At 40.6% G+C, this 14,929-nt stretch overlaps 2 protein-coding genes across 7 annotated transcripts in view; one reads left to right on the top strand and one right to left on the bottom strand.

Annotated features, from left to right (window-relative positions):
* Positions 1 to 480: 480 nt before the first annotated feature.
* tmem167a (transmembrane protein 167A) lies at positions 481 to 7,910 on the bottom strand. 2 transcript variants are annotated; one of them, XM_056419668.1, is made up of 4 exons: positions 7,843 to 7,910; positions 5,601 to 5,710; positions 1,940 to 1,974; positions 481 to 1,262 (listed from the first exon to the last, which is right to left on the bottom strand). In XM_056419668.1, exons 1-4 carry the CDS (start codon positions 7,843 to 7,845, stop codon positions 1,192 to 1,194), a joined length of 219 nt encoding a protein of 72 aa, XP_056275643.1. In that variant the 5' UTR covers positions 7,846 to 7,910; the 3' UTR covers positions 481 to 1,191. The 2 variants fall into 2 exon arrangements, with proteins under 2 accessions (XP_056275643.1, XP_056275642.1); XM_056419667.1 differs by lacking the exon at positions 7,843 to 7,910 and adding an exon at positions 7,655 to 7,678.
* Positions 7,911 to 8,003: 93 nt separating this feature from the next.
* Positions 8,004 to 14,929, top strand: part of LOC130196121 (DNA repair protein XRCC4-like) — a 32,804-nt gene continuing 25,878 nt past the window's right edge. For all 5 annotated transcript variants that reach the window (XR_008832183.1, XM_056417988.1, XM_056417989.1 and 2 more), the window contains exons 1-3: positions 8,004 to 8,092; positions 13,346 to 13,487; positions 14,686 to 14,876. Coding sequence is in view for 4 of the 5 variants with exons in the window: in XM_056417988.1 (XP_056273963.1) it covers positions 13,349 to 13,487; positions 14,686 to 14,876 (330 nt within the window). In the remaining variant the exon portion in view is untranslated. The remainder of the gene's footprint in view (positions 8,093 to 13,345; positions 13,488 to 14,685; positions 14,877 to 14,929) is intronic.

The following is a 14,929-nucleotide window of genomic DNA, read 5'->3' as shown; positions in this document are numbered from 1 at the left end:
CAAACTCAGCGTAAATGAACATGTGCTTTTAACAAATTTCCATGACTTTTCCAAAACTTTTATGATTTGTTTTTTTCCATGACTTTTCCAGGTTTTCCATGACCGTACGAACCCCTGGTAAAGTTTTGCGGCGCAATCAGCTCACAGTTGAAAAAACCCTGTGAAATGAGTGCCGACTGCAAGGTTATGGAAGAGGTCGTCACAACCTCACTTCATCATGACGCCGACACTTCCGATGTGACCCTACGCAGAAAGACTCCGTGGTTTCTGGACCGGCAAACCGCTCGTCCAACTCTGCAGTTTAAATCATTCATGTGAACTCTAGTCCTTAAAGAGAGAAGTTAGACATCAGCTTTACAGGTCATCATCAAAATGTAGTTTGCGTGTTTGTAGTAATTATCAATGACACTTTATCTCAGTGTGGCATTATCACAACAGACATCAACGGAATATAAATTACAGGAACCAGCCTTCTCAAAACAGATTTCCAAAAAGGTTTTTTAATAAATAGCAAACTGACTGACTTTAAAAACCGTAGTCGCTCTTTGAGGCAAATAAGCAGGACAATTAACCACCTGGAGACTTATTCTACCATTTTGTTTGCTGTGGAATATCACGATATGTAGATACAACAAAGACGGTGTGCGGATGATTCAGTCACACGTCTCACCTCGGTTTACAAATATACACCAGCGTGTGAATCGCATGACAGTTATGAACATTTATGAGGGCTCTTTTTGTGGAGGATTTCAAACTGGTTGATGCAACCGTGACAAACACGCAGGAGGAAAACACATCGGCTTGAAATGTTTGGACAACCGGAGTATCGTTTGGATCCCACCAAGACTCTTTTAAACTAGATGGTAGATAACAGAAAGCCCCCCCCCCCCCCCCACCCCCCACACACACACTCATACATCCGGAGTAAACATTCCACATAAGCAAACACAAGGACAGACATGGAAGTCCGTGGAGGGATCTAGACTCACTCGGGGGGGCTATCAGCTCACCCCCCCCCCCCCGAGACATGTTCTCTCTCCGTGGTTACGGCGAGTGGCGACAGGTGTCCATTTGTACATCATCTGAATGACAGCCACTGGAGGTCCTGCTGTGCTTCGAGGATTGTGGAGTCCTCGCCTTGTCGTCCGTTCTTTCGCCCCGATGTTTCCGTTCACGTTTTCCTTCCGTCTGCTACTGTTGGAACAGGATACTAAAGGCCATGACGACACAGCAGCAAGCCACCCAGGGACTCTTCCGCTCACCTGGGGGACATGGAAAGCGCAAAGTTCAAGGCTACATTGTTTAGCCACATTGAAGAAAAAAATATAGAAAATACTCGATGTATTTTTTGTTAACCCTCCTGTTACCTTTAGGGTCAATTTGACCCCATTCAATGTTTAACGTTGGTGTTCTTTGGGGTCAATTTGACCCCAGGCTGTTTTTCCACTGTGTCAAACATATAAGAAATATCAACTTTTTTATATATTTAAAGGGCTATTTAGGTAGTCAACAAACAAACATTAAGTACCTCACACTTAAACTTGGGAAACAATATTAATTCTAATAATTTTCTGGAGGTTTTAATTGCTGGGGTCAAATTGACCCCGAGGGTAAAATATGTCAGTAAATATAAAGGTAACAGGAGGGTTAAATAACATTTTTCAATTCAATTCAGTTTATTTGTAAAGCCCATTTTCACAAATTACTAATTTGTCTCGGAGTGCTTTACAATCTGTACACATAGACATCCCTGTCCCAAAACCTCACATCGGATCAGGAACAACTCCCAAACAACCCTTCATGGGGAAAAAAGGGAAGAAACATTCAGGAGAGCAACAGAGGAGGATCCCTCTCCAGGATGGACAGAACAATAGATGTCATGTGACCAGAAGGACAGATTTAGAGTTGAATCTGTTAATTGGGGGAAACATAGGCTTACCTATTCTGGCACACTTCCAGAAAATCCCGAGAATCCTACAAGATACAAAATATACAAAATTAGAAGCACGAATAATTGCCCAAAACACAAAGGACTCATTGTGGTGACGTTGAACAAGGAGAAGAAGCTGGGTTTATCGTTGATATGTTACGGTCGTAGCTAGATATAATATATCGCCATTATCACGGAGAGAAGCCCCTCCCCTTTTCCGAGGCGGTCTAACGTGTGTGTACGGCATCGATACAACATTTCAGTCGTTTTGGCAATGACCGGCTTCACATTGGCGGATGAAACCGGGAATCTTGGTGCGCACGCGATTGGATTATTCGGCAGATCAGAGACCCGTATGTTCCCTCAGCCCATAGAGCAGTGTTGCCAGGTCCGCGGTTTTCCTGCGGAATCGGGCCACTTTTGAAGTGTTGCGCGGGTTGAATTTTTTGTCCTTGGTTCGGGTAGACCTATTTTGCATGCAAATTACATGAATATCTTTAAATAAAAATCCATATTTTAAATGAAATAATTTATTCATACACAAATCCTACCAAACTGACTCCAGATCAGCACGTACACACATTTTATTTATGATAATATACTGTATCTAATCACACAAGGCCATTTTAGGACCTAGGTGAAATAACTTGAGGGAAAACTGCTTTTAATGCTGGCAAACTAAACATATGTTGTTACTTTGTAGATATTACAATACATTTGGCAATGATAGCAATGCTGTTGGACTTTAAAAGCAGTGTATATGGTTTGGCACGGGCATATTTTGAGTTCTGATATTGGGCTGGTTTTGGGCTGGTTGTGTCACACAGACCTGGCAACCCTGCTGCCCAGAGCTCCACGGAGGTACGCGAGCAACATAGCTAGCAGAAGCTTTATGTTAGTATGGCGTCGGCGACTGAAAACTCTGGTATCTCTACACCAAACACCTTTCAATCGACGGTCAGATATTGACAAGAAGAGGCTGAAAGAGTTGGGACCCGAACATCCGGTTTAAAAATTCTGCAGCAAAGCGCTGACCGCGGAGGGCGTACACCCGGAGGTTCTCCTCAAGCCTATATGCTAACCGGAGCTGGTTAGCTGAATGCTCCATGAGTAATTCGTTTTTTGTTTCCCCTGTCTGTTGTTCCAAAGTCCTGGGACGGAAACTCTCTGGACTACAACGGGGTGAGGGATCTACAGAGCTTCAGACAAGTGTAAAGCACGAATCTTGCCGCAGTTATCTAGCTAAGAACATGGAGCTAACTCGCTAACAGCATGAAGCTAACCCTGTTTGCAGACCGAAATGGCATCGAAAACACAACGAAGAAGTTCTGAAAAACAGACACATTCCCTCCAGAATAATGGAAACAGGCTGGTTACAGACATGATTGACTTTAACCAGAGTTATTGAGAAGTTTGACCACTTTAAAGAGAGGAGGCTACTTTTCTTTACATATAGTGGGTCTACTCTGTCAAACAGTTAGAAATGCACTCTGTCATTTCTTGTTTTCAATGTATTGTATTTTATTTTTGTTTGTTGTTCAACGATATTATTGAGTGTTTGTGAATTTTATTTTAATGAGCTATTTTTATTTAGCGTTATTTTTAAAAATCTGTTTCCTGCGGAAATTGCTTTTCATCTGTTGCACTTCCTGCTCCTGAGTCCGTCTTTCCGTCACAATGGTTTTATATTGCCGAGGGTGAGTTGAGTGAAAAACGATTTTGCACTATATTCTTTAATAAAAATTAACCGTTTATGTTACATACAGTAATGGAATGTTAATACGATCCCGGCGTCCAGCTGTCGTGTCATTTAGACTGTCAAAATATACGTTTGGTGGCGGTTTCATTGAGCCACTTTCTAGCTCATGTAGTTATTTATTTTGTCCATTAGGGGTCTCTGTTTTCCCCTTGTATGTTACATGTCATGGTTTTGATGAGAATTGTTATTATTTAGATTTAATGTGGTCCTGTCTTCCATGGACAATGGTTTTATATTGCTGAGGGAAGTGGAAGTGCAGAGACAGATCAGAAGGCAAATGTGTGTGTTCTGTTGTCTTCTGCAGAATAAATAAGTGCTGGGAAAATCCACCATCTGAGCCGACTTCTTCCATGCCCGTTCCACATCAGTTACATCTGCTCTGAACCTCTTTCATGTGAGGGTGAAACTCTTTTATTTTGCAAACCTCTGAAACCCAACCCAATGTTCCTTAAAGCTGCTCTGAACCTCTCATGCCCAAAGTTACAGTGTGTTGATAGTTGTTGTTGGACCGTGTTGAGCACGCTGTGTTCTTGAAATAAAGCTTTGTTTTTTACAATATTCTACTCAATACCTCTCTTCTTCTCATTGTTGAGTGATATTTAAACCACGTCGCCCAACTGCGCCCCCCCCCCAAAAAAATGTCACCAGCCGCCACTGTGTAAGGGGTGTAACTATTGGAAGAGGGGGGGCAGCAGGCGAGTCGGATTATCTCTCGTGACAGCTGAGGAAAATGAGGCATTCCAGGTCTTCATTTTTCTGATGTGCCCTTCAGACTGGGCGAGTCGAGTGTCTGCAAGTGTAAACGTTAAAAAGCCAACATTCTTCAACTTTTAAACTGACCAGATGGCGTCAGCAACCAATTGCGAAATAATTTTTTATTGACGAAGGATGAACTTGGTTTTAAAGTTCAAAACATTTTCCAAAGTTCAGGAAAAAAAAGTTTTTAAATATTGTGCACATGTTTTTTTTTAGACTGGACAAAACATAAATGTTCCCCTTTAAATTCAAGGCCTGGCGTACAAGAATAATTTGAATGTGTGGCACAACATAGCAGCTCATGCCAGAGTCAACGAATCAAATATGGAGGAAAACAATGATATCATCCCGAGTGCCACTCAGTCGCTGAAGAAAACACCCCTCCCTGCTGCAATGATGCGTGTGTGTGTGTGTGTGTGTGTGTGCGTGTGTGTGAGAGAGAGTACGTCTGGCTGTTTCTGGGCTGTGCCAGACACGTTCCAGGTGAATCATGGAGTTTGTAATCCAACAATAATAATGAGCCAGTGGTTATGAATATTTAGGCCTTCTGCTACGTCACACGAGGAGACCACAGAAGCAGTGATGTCTGTAAGGTCATTCTGGAGGAGCGTCTACTTTTACAGACACTCGCTTCTCATTACCTTCGCATTGAAAATGCGGAAAGTTATGTTTTGATCGCCGTGTATTTATTTATTTATTTACTTGTATGCGTGTTACTCGCATAACTAAAAAAGTATTAAACCGAATCGCATGAAATTTGGTGGGATGATTGGTTATTATCCGGGGACCATTTGATTAGATTTTGGGATCGATCGGGTCAAAGGTCAAGAAAAGGTCAAAATCTTCTTTTTACCATAGCGCGGTCAATTTATATCCAATTGGCATGCAACTAATGCCAAAATGTTCATAATTCAATGCCCAATCGTGTGATATGCGAAGGTATGCGCTCTACCCAGTGCCCGTTCTAGTTATTACTGTTATTATTATTATTATAGTGTGTTTGTTTTTGTACTTCTCTTGACTTGGAGAGCCCTGCAAAAATAATTCCGATGTGTCTGGACCGCTGGTCTCGGCACAGATGGCAAATAAAAAACCTTGAACCTAATCACTGGGACGACTTCAATGGCAGCGTCATTGTAAAGTGTCCAATCTCACCCGGTTTTGTTCTTGTCGAGCAGGCTGGGCGCCAGCGCTCTGATGTAGGCACATGTGCAGATCAGGAGGAGAATCACTGTCAACAGTGACTGGAAGTTGAAAATGGCTGACTGCAATATGAAAGAGAAAGATATATTTAGTACAGACACAACCTCGCGGCAACAGGTTACAGCCCAAGTCATAATCATTCGAGACACTAACTTCGCTTTTGTTCATGTTATGTAACACTGATGTCACAAGGAATGTTGTTGGACCAGCTGTTCATTGTATGCGATAAATAAGTGGAGTGGCGGTGTAGACCGAGTTAGAGTCAAATCAGGGTTCTTACACATGTTGACCAGTGGATTTCCATGACTTTTCCATGACTTTAAATCAAATTTCCATGACCAAACTAAAATCTCGGTATAAACATGAACATTTTTGAAAATGTTGCGTATCGAGAGCGTACGCCGGCTTATATTTTGAGCGTCTTTCTTTAAAAAACATATTCATTATTTCAAACTCGGCGTAAATGAACACGTGATTATAACACATTTCCATGACTTTTCCCAAACGTTTATGATTTACGTTTTTTTCATGACTTTTCCAGGCCTGCAAATGACCAATTTAAAATTCCATGACTTTTCCAGGTTTTCCATGAGCGTACGAACCCTGTAAAATGATTATCGCCAGATTGGACGACAGACAGGATGCTTTTTCGATTATCCTTTAAATTAACTTTGAAGATCAACAACTAACCTACAAGATATGTATTAATCAAAGATTATTACAGAACAATCTAAATATCATACTAAAATTGGTCAAAATTGACACCAAGAGCTGCTCCGCATGTCTTTGAGCTATACATCTTATTTTAGTGACACACTGACAACACGTCACTCAACAGCAGATTAACTATTTCACGTTTGTATTGTGTATTTAAATCGTCCAGCTTTTCGCCACCTGTGTGTCTGTTGATGCTCCTGACATGAAGAGCGATTCTGAATGAGGATGACAATTAAATTTCCGACTATATCTGGATTAAAACACAGATTTGCACTTCAGTGGCACTTAAATAGCTCTTACTTATGGTACTTTTGTTGTTTGACTATGTTGAGGAAATGTTACTTCCTGTGTTCTTGTTGTTCTTAGTTTGTACTCTTGGTTGATGCACTTATTGTAAGTCACTTTGGATAAAAGCGTCTGCTAAATGACATGTAATGTAATGTAATTAAATCATTGTTCACCCAAAATGTCAACATGTGTTAACAATACTCTTAAAACGATCGGATTGTGAGCTAAAAGCAGACATTATAACCATATTGAGTTCAATGTATGCTTTTAAAATGTTGTACGTTGTATAAAGGCTATTTCCAATTTATATTATCCATCTTCCCTGGACATTGTGTGTTAACGTTTAGTTTAGTTTATTAAGGATCCCCATTAGTCTACACCGTAGTGGAGACTATTCTTCCTGGGGTCCAGGCAAAAAAACATTACAATACAATACAAATACATAAAATGCAGGACAGCATTATCAATTATCACAAAAACACTTACTTAGAAAACAACATTGACATTAAAAGTAAAATAATAATACCTAAATACCTTAATTACCTAAAATAATAACCTAATCTACTATAATTTCCTTTCTGATTATTGCTGCCTTAAATTTCCTTTTGAAATCACATTTATTTTAACGCTTAGCGAAGAAGAAAGTTTAAATAAAATTAAAAATGCACTTTTAATAAAAGACAGGGGAAGAAATCAAATTACAAAACGTTGCTTATCTCATTCCTGTTCTTACCACTGTATAAACAACAATATTTAACGCCAATTAGTTAAAAATATGCAACCGAGCCAAAGTAACCGCATGCTCCCTGAACTCAGTGCAACTCGCGACGTGGCACGAGCCTCAAAACACAGCGGAGCAGCCAACATGTCCATCAACTCGCAATAGTTTAGGACTGCATCACACACGAGCACGAGCACACGGTCGACACGCGCGTGAGGTTAATATATTCTTATGATATTTAAGAACAGAAATATTCATGCGCTGGATTGAGTTGCTCAACTTTTAGCATCGTTTAGCTCGCGGGCTGGTTTAGCATTTTATATCCGTCCTGCTTAACACCGGATGTTAGCGCGAGCGTTTGTCAATGTTTCTTTCTGACGAAGAACGCATGTAGATATCGTGTTAAACCACACGCGTAAAATAAGCTGTAAAAAGAGAAAAAGCACCTCACGTTTAAAACAAGCTTACCATTTTTGTCGTGAGTCAACGCCGCATAACACTTCCGGGTTCTTGAACGTACGTAACGTAACACGGAGGTTTACGTAACGTCACCACGGAGGTTTACGTAACGCGTCACGTCCTGCGCCGCACAACTCGGTCGCTGATTGGTCGATAACACGTAAGTCAAAAAAACATCAACCGGGAGAACAGTAGTGATTTTAGTTTCATACAAAATGCCCTCGTTTGGACTTCGCAGTAGTTAAGATCAAACAGTACCGTAAGTATATTAAAAAACATGTACCTTAATTGTTTTAATATATTAGTGAATGTATTGTGTCTGTTAGAGCACGTTAAAAGTGGGAACTTATGAGACGAGGCTGCACATGCTGAACCCGGAAGTTGTTGTTACTTCTGTGAATAATACGAATACGGCGAGTTCGAGATGAGCCAGTTCTGCAGAATCGAGACCCGATTGGATCCCGACCTGCTCTGACGTTTTTAACGTGTGGGCTACGATAACCTCATGAGAGCCAGGTGGCTGCAGTTTTTAGAGCCAGGCATCAACTGCATGACGTAATGCATGATGGGAAACGCCAGATCTGAGATCTGATTGGCTCTTAGATTAGACAACAAACACCACGTTTAGAAGCAAATCCCTTTTTTTCTGTGTAATTGTAATACTTAACGCTAGATTGTTGAATATTAGTCGCATGCTGTGCAATGAAGGTTTAATCTATGAACATATATTGTATGACAATAATACATTTTATTTATACCACACGCATCAAAACGAGCAGCAACGTGTTTTACAGGCAGACATAAAAAGATAGCATGTATTTATTTTTTATTATTTCTCAATTGTACAAATAATCCTTTATATTTCTATTTTGTAACATTCTTTAGATAGGTGCTTTACAAATACAAATACATCATTATTAATATTATTAAACCTATAGAGAAATGGGTCTGCTATTTATAGAAACATAACACATCCTACCCTCGTTTTTGGTGATGTGTGACTGGTTTACTTTTCCCTGAGAGTTTATACAATTAAGTCCCCTCCCTCTAACCAGCCACGGCAGCATCGTGATTGCATTGAACCCATGTTTCATAAATCCCCATCAACCCTTCACAGACACTCCTGGAGATCCTCTTCATGTGGGAGGAAATCTGTCAGATTGCCACAAGAAAATAATCTTTAGTTTCACTTCAAGAAGGTGGATAAGCAGTCTCCGAATGAAGAGAGCAAACGATGAGCGGGGGTAATTTAAACTCACCTTCCTCTAAATGTGACTTAAGTTTGATAGTTTACAGTGCACTGACCAAGTGCTACAGACAAGTATATGCCTGATTACTGCAGTCCAATCAAGACTTGATGTAGCCCTAGTCTGCCCTATATCTCTATTACAAGGTTAGAAAGGTAAAGCATCAGGTAAAGAATAACATTCAATGTTAGACGCCAAGAGTAAAACATCCTTCAAGCAATGGTCGATGTTAGTTTTGAGTTGTGATTTTAGGGAAAGTGATTCTGTAAATATTACAGTGACAATGGTCACACGGGTTATTTACAGTTTTGACCCTCAAAGAAAACTTTGGCAAACTTCAGAGCAGATAGGAAGGTTAATTACACCACCGATGTTGTGCTGTCCCAGGTTGTATTGCGCATTTGGTCTCAAGACTTTTAAACATCCATAATCTTCACCGAGCATTTCCATAACTCTGTGACGAAGCAGGACTTAAGTTTTCCCAACTAACTTATTCCTATGTGAATATTGTAGTTGTTAAAAAGAATATGTACAACATTATACAAATAAACAGTTTGGTGTTTCGTCATCTCATCGACGGTCGGCATTGTGCCTCATTCCTGTTTGTTCCACTTTATTTCTGTTTTATTTGCAAACAACCAGTTGTGCAGTTTCTCGTTTGAACTGTGTTAACGACCGAAGTGCCGTTTGTTCTTTGTGTGGTTTATTTGGAATTTCAAATATGGAAACGGCTCTCCGGCATTCATTTTCTGTGCACAAGGATTATGTCGGCTCGCAGGACCGTTGCAACTTTAGTGGAATTATGCTGCGAGGAGAAGTGCTTCTGTAGTTCAGCTGCTGTTCTCTCTTCATCTTTTCAACCAATTTTACCCAAAAGACTCCTTTTCATCATTCATGGTGGACGAGAAAGGATGAAGGGAAAGTCCAGTGAAAGTCCAGTGAGAGGGCTGGCTTACTTGTCCGGGCCCATTAAAGAGACAGTCAAGTGCCGTGGCTATTTTTGACTCTATATGAACTCCTCATTTAAGACACAAGATGCGTAATTAGAGGCTCTTTGAGACTCATTTCCCTGGTACTTCCTGCACAGTTACGGCTTGCAGTTTTTCATACGCGGCAACGCTGAAGAAATGACAATGAAAAGGTTGAGCAAAGAAATTACAGAGGGAGCAAGAGAAGAGGATAAGGGGCGCAGTGTCGAAGCTCTCGGCTCCGCTTGATGATTTAAGCGTTCCAGTAATCGTGTCCGTCCATCGAGTCACTGAACAGGAAGACTTCGCTTTTTTTGACTTTGAAGGTTTCGTGCAGCTCTCCATTCCTGAAAGACAGCGCTGTTTGTTTAATTGGAGTGTCCTTCTGTCATTACCACAGGGTCATCGCCCCTGCACAGCAGATGTTACAGTAACTAATGAGTAGCCGGGCTCACTTTATGAGGTTAAAGTTGAACCCTTCGGCTCCCTCGTCTCGTTCCGTTCGGCCACACCCCTTCGCGAAGCACAAAGGGTCAACTTTAATCTGCTGCAAGGTTCTTTGTGCATGTTCACATGTGTATGCGCTGGTGTGTCACGTGTCAAATCTCTGCTGTAAGTCTCATTTTTGAATCGCCTCGACCACCTGCTCTGTCGATATACGGTGGGGTAGAAGAACACCAACAAAAAGTGCTGTCACGCTCTAACTTATCGCACAGTGTCCAAAGGCGCTCATTTTCATTTTTTTCAAACATGTCTAGCTTGGCTAACTGCCACTTTAGCTGTCCTTTTCCCTCCATCCCCACACATGTTGCCCTGTAGTTAAGCAGCGAAGATGTCCAACTCGCCTCTCACTTCACGTGGAAGCAGTAATCACATGTCCTGGACGGGACATCCGTCATCAAGTAAAAGTTTCTCAAGAACAATGTGTTGTGCGTTCACCCAGAGGACATGACATGGACAATCTGATGCACCATATGAATCCTGAGATTTTAGTTTCGTTTAGTTTATTTTGATCAGCAACATATACAAAAATCTAAATTCAGCAAAAGAAGAAAGTGGTTGACCGAAAGGGTCGAGGCTGAAGCTATCAAGCTTATACGTGCCCTAACCTATAATTTCATGAAAAAACTTATTTCAGAGAACCATATACATATATATATATATACACAACCGTTCAAAAGTTTGGGGTCATCCAGACAATTTCGTGTCTTCCATGAAAACTCACTTTTATTCATCAAATGAATTGAACATTTAATAGAAAATATAGTCAAGACATTGACAAGGTTAGAAATAATGATTAATATTTGAAGTATTAATTTTGTACTTCAAGCTCAAAGGAAGGCCAGTTGTATAGCTTATATCACCAGCATAACTGTTTTCAGCTGTGCTAACATAATTGCACAAGGGTTTTCTAATCAGATATTAGTCTTCTAAGGCGATTAGCAAACACAATGTACCATTAGAACACTGGAGTGATAGTTGATGGAAATGGGCCTCTATACACCTATGGAGATATTTCATGAGAAACCAGACACTTCCACCTAGAATTAGAAGATTAATGTTATCTTTATTGAAAAAACAGTGCTTTTCTTTGAAAAATAAAGACATTTCTAAGTGACCCCAAACTTTTGAACGGTAGTATATATATATACACATGTACATACATATTCACACACACACATATATACATATACACACACACATACATAAATATACACACACATACACATAAATACACACCCATACATATTTACATAAAACAATAAACGAAACAATAAACGTGTCCCCATTAACCGTTACTTCATGGTTTGTAACTGATCTGTGGAGCACAGGCCGCTCCTTTGGCAGGACACTGAACTTTAACTGCAGCAGTGAATCAATTAGCCCGAGGGCACGGTGACTTTCACAAACAAGCTTGCTCAGCTCGTTGAGCAGTGTTGTATTGGCAGATAATGATTTAGTGTTGCAGTACGAAGTGTGTCTAAGAGCACGATCCCACAGTGCTTGCTTTGCTCATTGTGCTTTAACATATCCGTGGATGAATTAAGGCGATCTCTTACACAGGGTTCGTACGGTCATGGAAAACCTGGAAAAGTCATGGAATTTTAAAATGGTCATTTCCAGGCCTGGAAAAGTCATGGAAAAAACGTAAATCACAAAAGTCTTGGAAAAGTCATGGACATTTGTTATAATCACGTGTTCATTTACGCCGAGTTTGAAATAATGAACATGTTTTAGAAAGAAAGACTCAAAATATAAGCCGGCGTACTGGCGGCGCAATTTTTGAAGTGAACGCACCGTAACTGGAAAGTTTGTTGGCCATAGCTCGGGAAGCAAGTGTTTATTCTTTTAATCAAAATATTGTCTCTTATTCATTTGTTTCATTTAATGTATGCTTTGGAATTCATATTGTTTAAATACTAAATGTTCTCACTTTTTCATGTATAACCCGATATTTCAGTTTGGTCATGGAAATTTGGTTGAAAGTCATGGAAATCCATTGGTCAAATTGTGTAAGAACCCTGCTTACATGTGATTGAACGCATGGCATGAAGGGCTGTTATTGGTCTTTGCTGTATATATTTTTTAAAATATGATGCCTCCAATGATTTTGAGTCCAAGCAGCTGCAGACTCAAAATCATTGGAGGCATCATATTTAAAATCTAATTTAATCGTTTATCTCCAGTGTAACGTAATGTTTTCAAATGTTACAAATCTTCATGAGTCCAATTGAGCTTCATCGACTCTCTAGTGGTTTCCAGACTTAATTCTTAATTATTCTGTTAATTCTGTTAATATACTGTTTTTTTATATTTTCTTTTTTATTCTTGTGTGTTTAGTTTATTGGTGCTGCTACTGTGACGACAAATTTCCCCTTGGGGATTAATAAAGTATATATCTATCTATCTATCTATCTATTCACATACTCATGAGGTTTAGTTTGGCAAGGATATTCAGACTCACTTAAAGAAATATAAGAACTGTAGATCGTTGGATAAAGGGACACGTTGACTTACGTCGGACAGCAACTGGGTGTTTTTGGAAAGATTCTCTAATCTCTCTCTACAGAATCCAAGAAGTAAACAACGAGGCTCACTGACGCAACTGGATGATTAACACGACTGTCCAACATTAAAATGGATTTTTACGAGAGCGGTCTTTGGAGGAGGTCCAAATACAAACAGAAGGCCTCCAAACTGTCTTAAACACAATTCAATGAGTCAATTGTTGGAAAAACTAATCATAAAAGCACTCCGTTATGAAATTCTTGATTCCTATCTTTTCTTTTTTTGCAGGTCATGAGTGGTACAGTCCGACAGATCACCGTCGCTACTGATCCAGGCACCCCTTACTTCCTGCGAGTGGACTGGGCCTTAGACCCGGGTGCCGGATTCACGTTGGCTCTCGCCGATGGCAGCTCGGCGTGGATCGGAGAGGGTAAAGACTTCGGATATGTAAACACACAAACGCATACCGAACTAGAACGGGCACTCGGTAGAGCGCATACCTTCGCATATCACAAGATTGGGCATTGAATTATGAACATTTTGGCATTAGTTGCATGCCAATTGGATAAAAATTGACCGTGCTATGGTAAAAAGAAGATGTTGACCTTTTCTTGACCTTTGACCCGATTGATCCCAAAATCTAATTAAATGGTCCCCGGATAATAACCAATCATCCCACCAAATTTCATGTGATTCGGTTTAATACTTTTTGAGTTATGCGAATAACACGCATACAAATAAATAAATAAATAAATACACGGCGATCAAAACATACTTTTTTTGTTATGCGAATAACACGCATAAAAATAAATAAATAAATACACGACGATCAAAACATCCTTTTTTTGTTATGCGAATAACACGCATACAAATAAATAAATACACGGCGATCAAAACATTACCTTCCGCATTTTCAATGCGAAGGTAATCAGCAACCACTCAAATGATTCGCAACGTGAAAAATTCTCCGACTTTCGTCGCGACTGAACCCGCCGTTTTCTCAGCTCATGTGATCTGCAAATAATTGAATCCTTTGACCGTTGACTGGACTGCGTTGTCACCAGCTTCACCATTCAGCAGGACGTCCAAACTGCACCTGGCTGACCCCATCTCACGATATTGAAACTGTTGGTCCTTAAACCAGAGGGACAGCAGTGAACTTGTTTCTTTACCCCCCCCCCCCCCCCCCCCCAGCTGTTCTCTCCTGTGCTGTAGTTTACAGGTGGAGAAAGTAGATTAAACTCTACAAGGCTTGTCTTTGTGTGTTTGTGTGTGTGTGTGTGTGTGTGTGTGTGTACACATTTTATCTGGAAGGACACCTGGAACATAACTGCTCCCTTAGTTTTCTATTGCTGTCCATCTGCAGAATTGACAGGCCTGTGTGGGCTTCTGGGCCGTCAGTGTCTCTGTGTTTGATGTGTTAATTGAGACCCTCGGCCCCCTGTGAGCAGCTGTGCAACAGGTGACGACGTTCCCTTTGGTTCCTGGGCATGCGTCCGTTTTTTGAATCCGCTTTCACATGCGACGTAATTAATGTTTTTCTCTGCAGTCTGCCATCACCGCTTTGCTCCTCTCTCAACTGCACAAATTTCAAATTTTGCAACTTCATGCATTCCTTGTGTGTCCAGTTTCAGAAGATGAGGTGACGTGGGAAGCCAACAATGCGGGCGCCACAAGGGAAAGATACGTTGAGGATCTTCTCCAAGCGCTAACGGGAGGGGAAGGAGAAAGGAGAGGAGGCGACAAGGCGGTCTACTCTTTCCTCTTCTCTCCGGATCGCTGTCGCCTCTCGTATCAGAAGAGCTGCAATGACATCTCGGTGAGCAAAAGCTTTGGGTAGATTTGTACTTTTATACTCTCGGAGGCTAATAA

This window comes from Pseudoliparis swirei, chromosome 7 (genome assembly GCF_029220125.1).
Source record: "Pseudoliparis swirei isolate HS2019 ecotype Mariana Trench chromosome 7, NWPU_hadal_v1, whole genome shotgun sequence".
NCBI lineage: Eukaryota > Metazoa > Chordata > Actinopteri > Perciformes > Liparidae > Pseudoliparis > Pseudoliparis swirei.
Note: the sequence above shows the minus strand (reverse complement) of the source record. Positions and strands in the feature narration are given on the sequence as shown.

What these genes read in the sequence shown, in the direction of transcription:
- tmem167a (XM_056419667.1), bottom strand. An exon ending in CTCGACAAGAACAAAACCGG is followed by an intron (nt 1,975 to 5,600) that starts GTGAGATTGGAC and finishes TGTATCTTGTAG; the next exon opens with GATTCTCGGGATTTTCTGGA. An exon ending in CTGGAAGTGTGCCAGAATAG is followed by an intron (nt 1,263 to 1,939) that starts GTAAGCCTATGT and finishes CATGTCCCCCAG; the next exon opens with GTGAGCGGAAGAGTCCCTGG.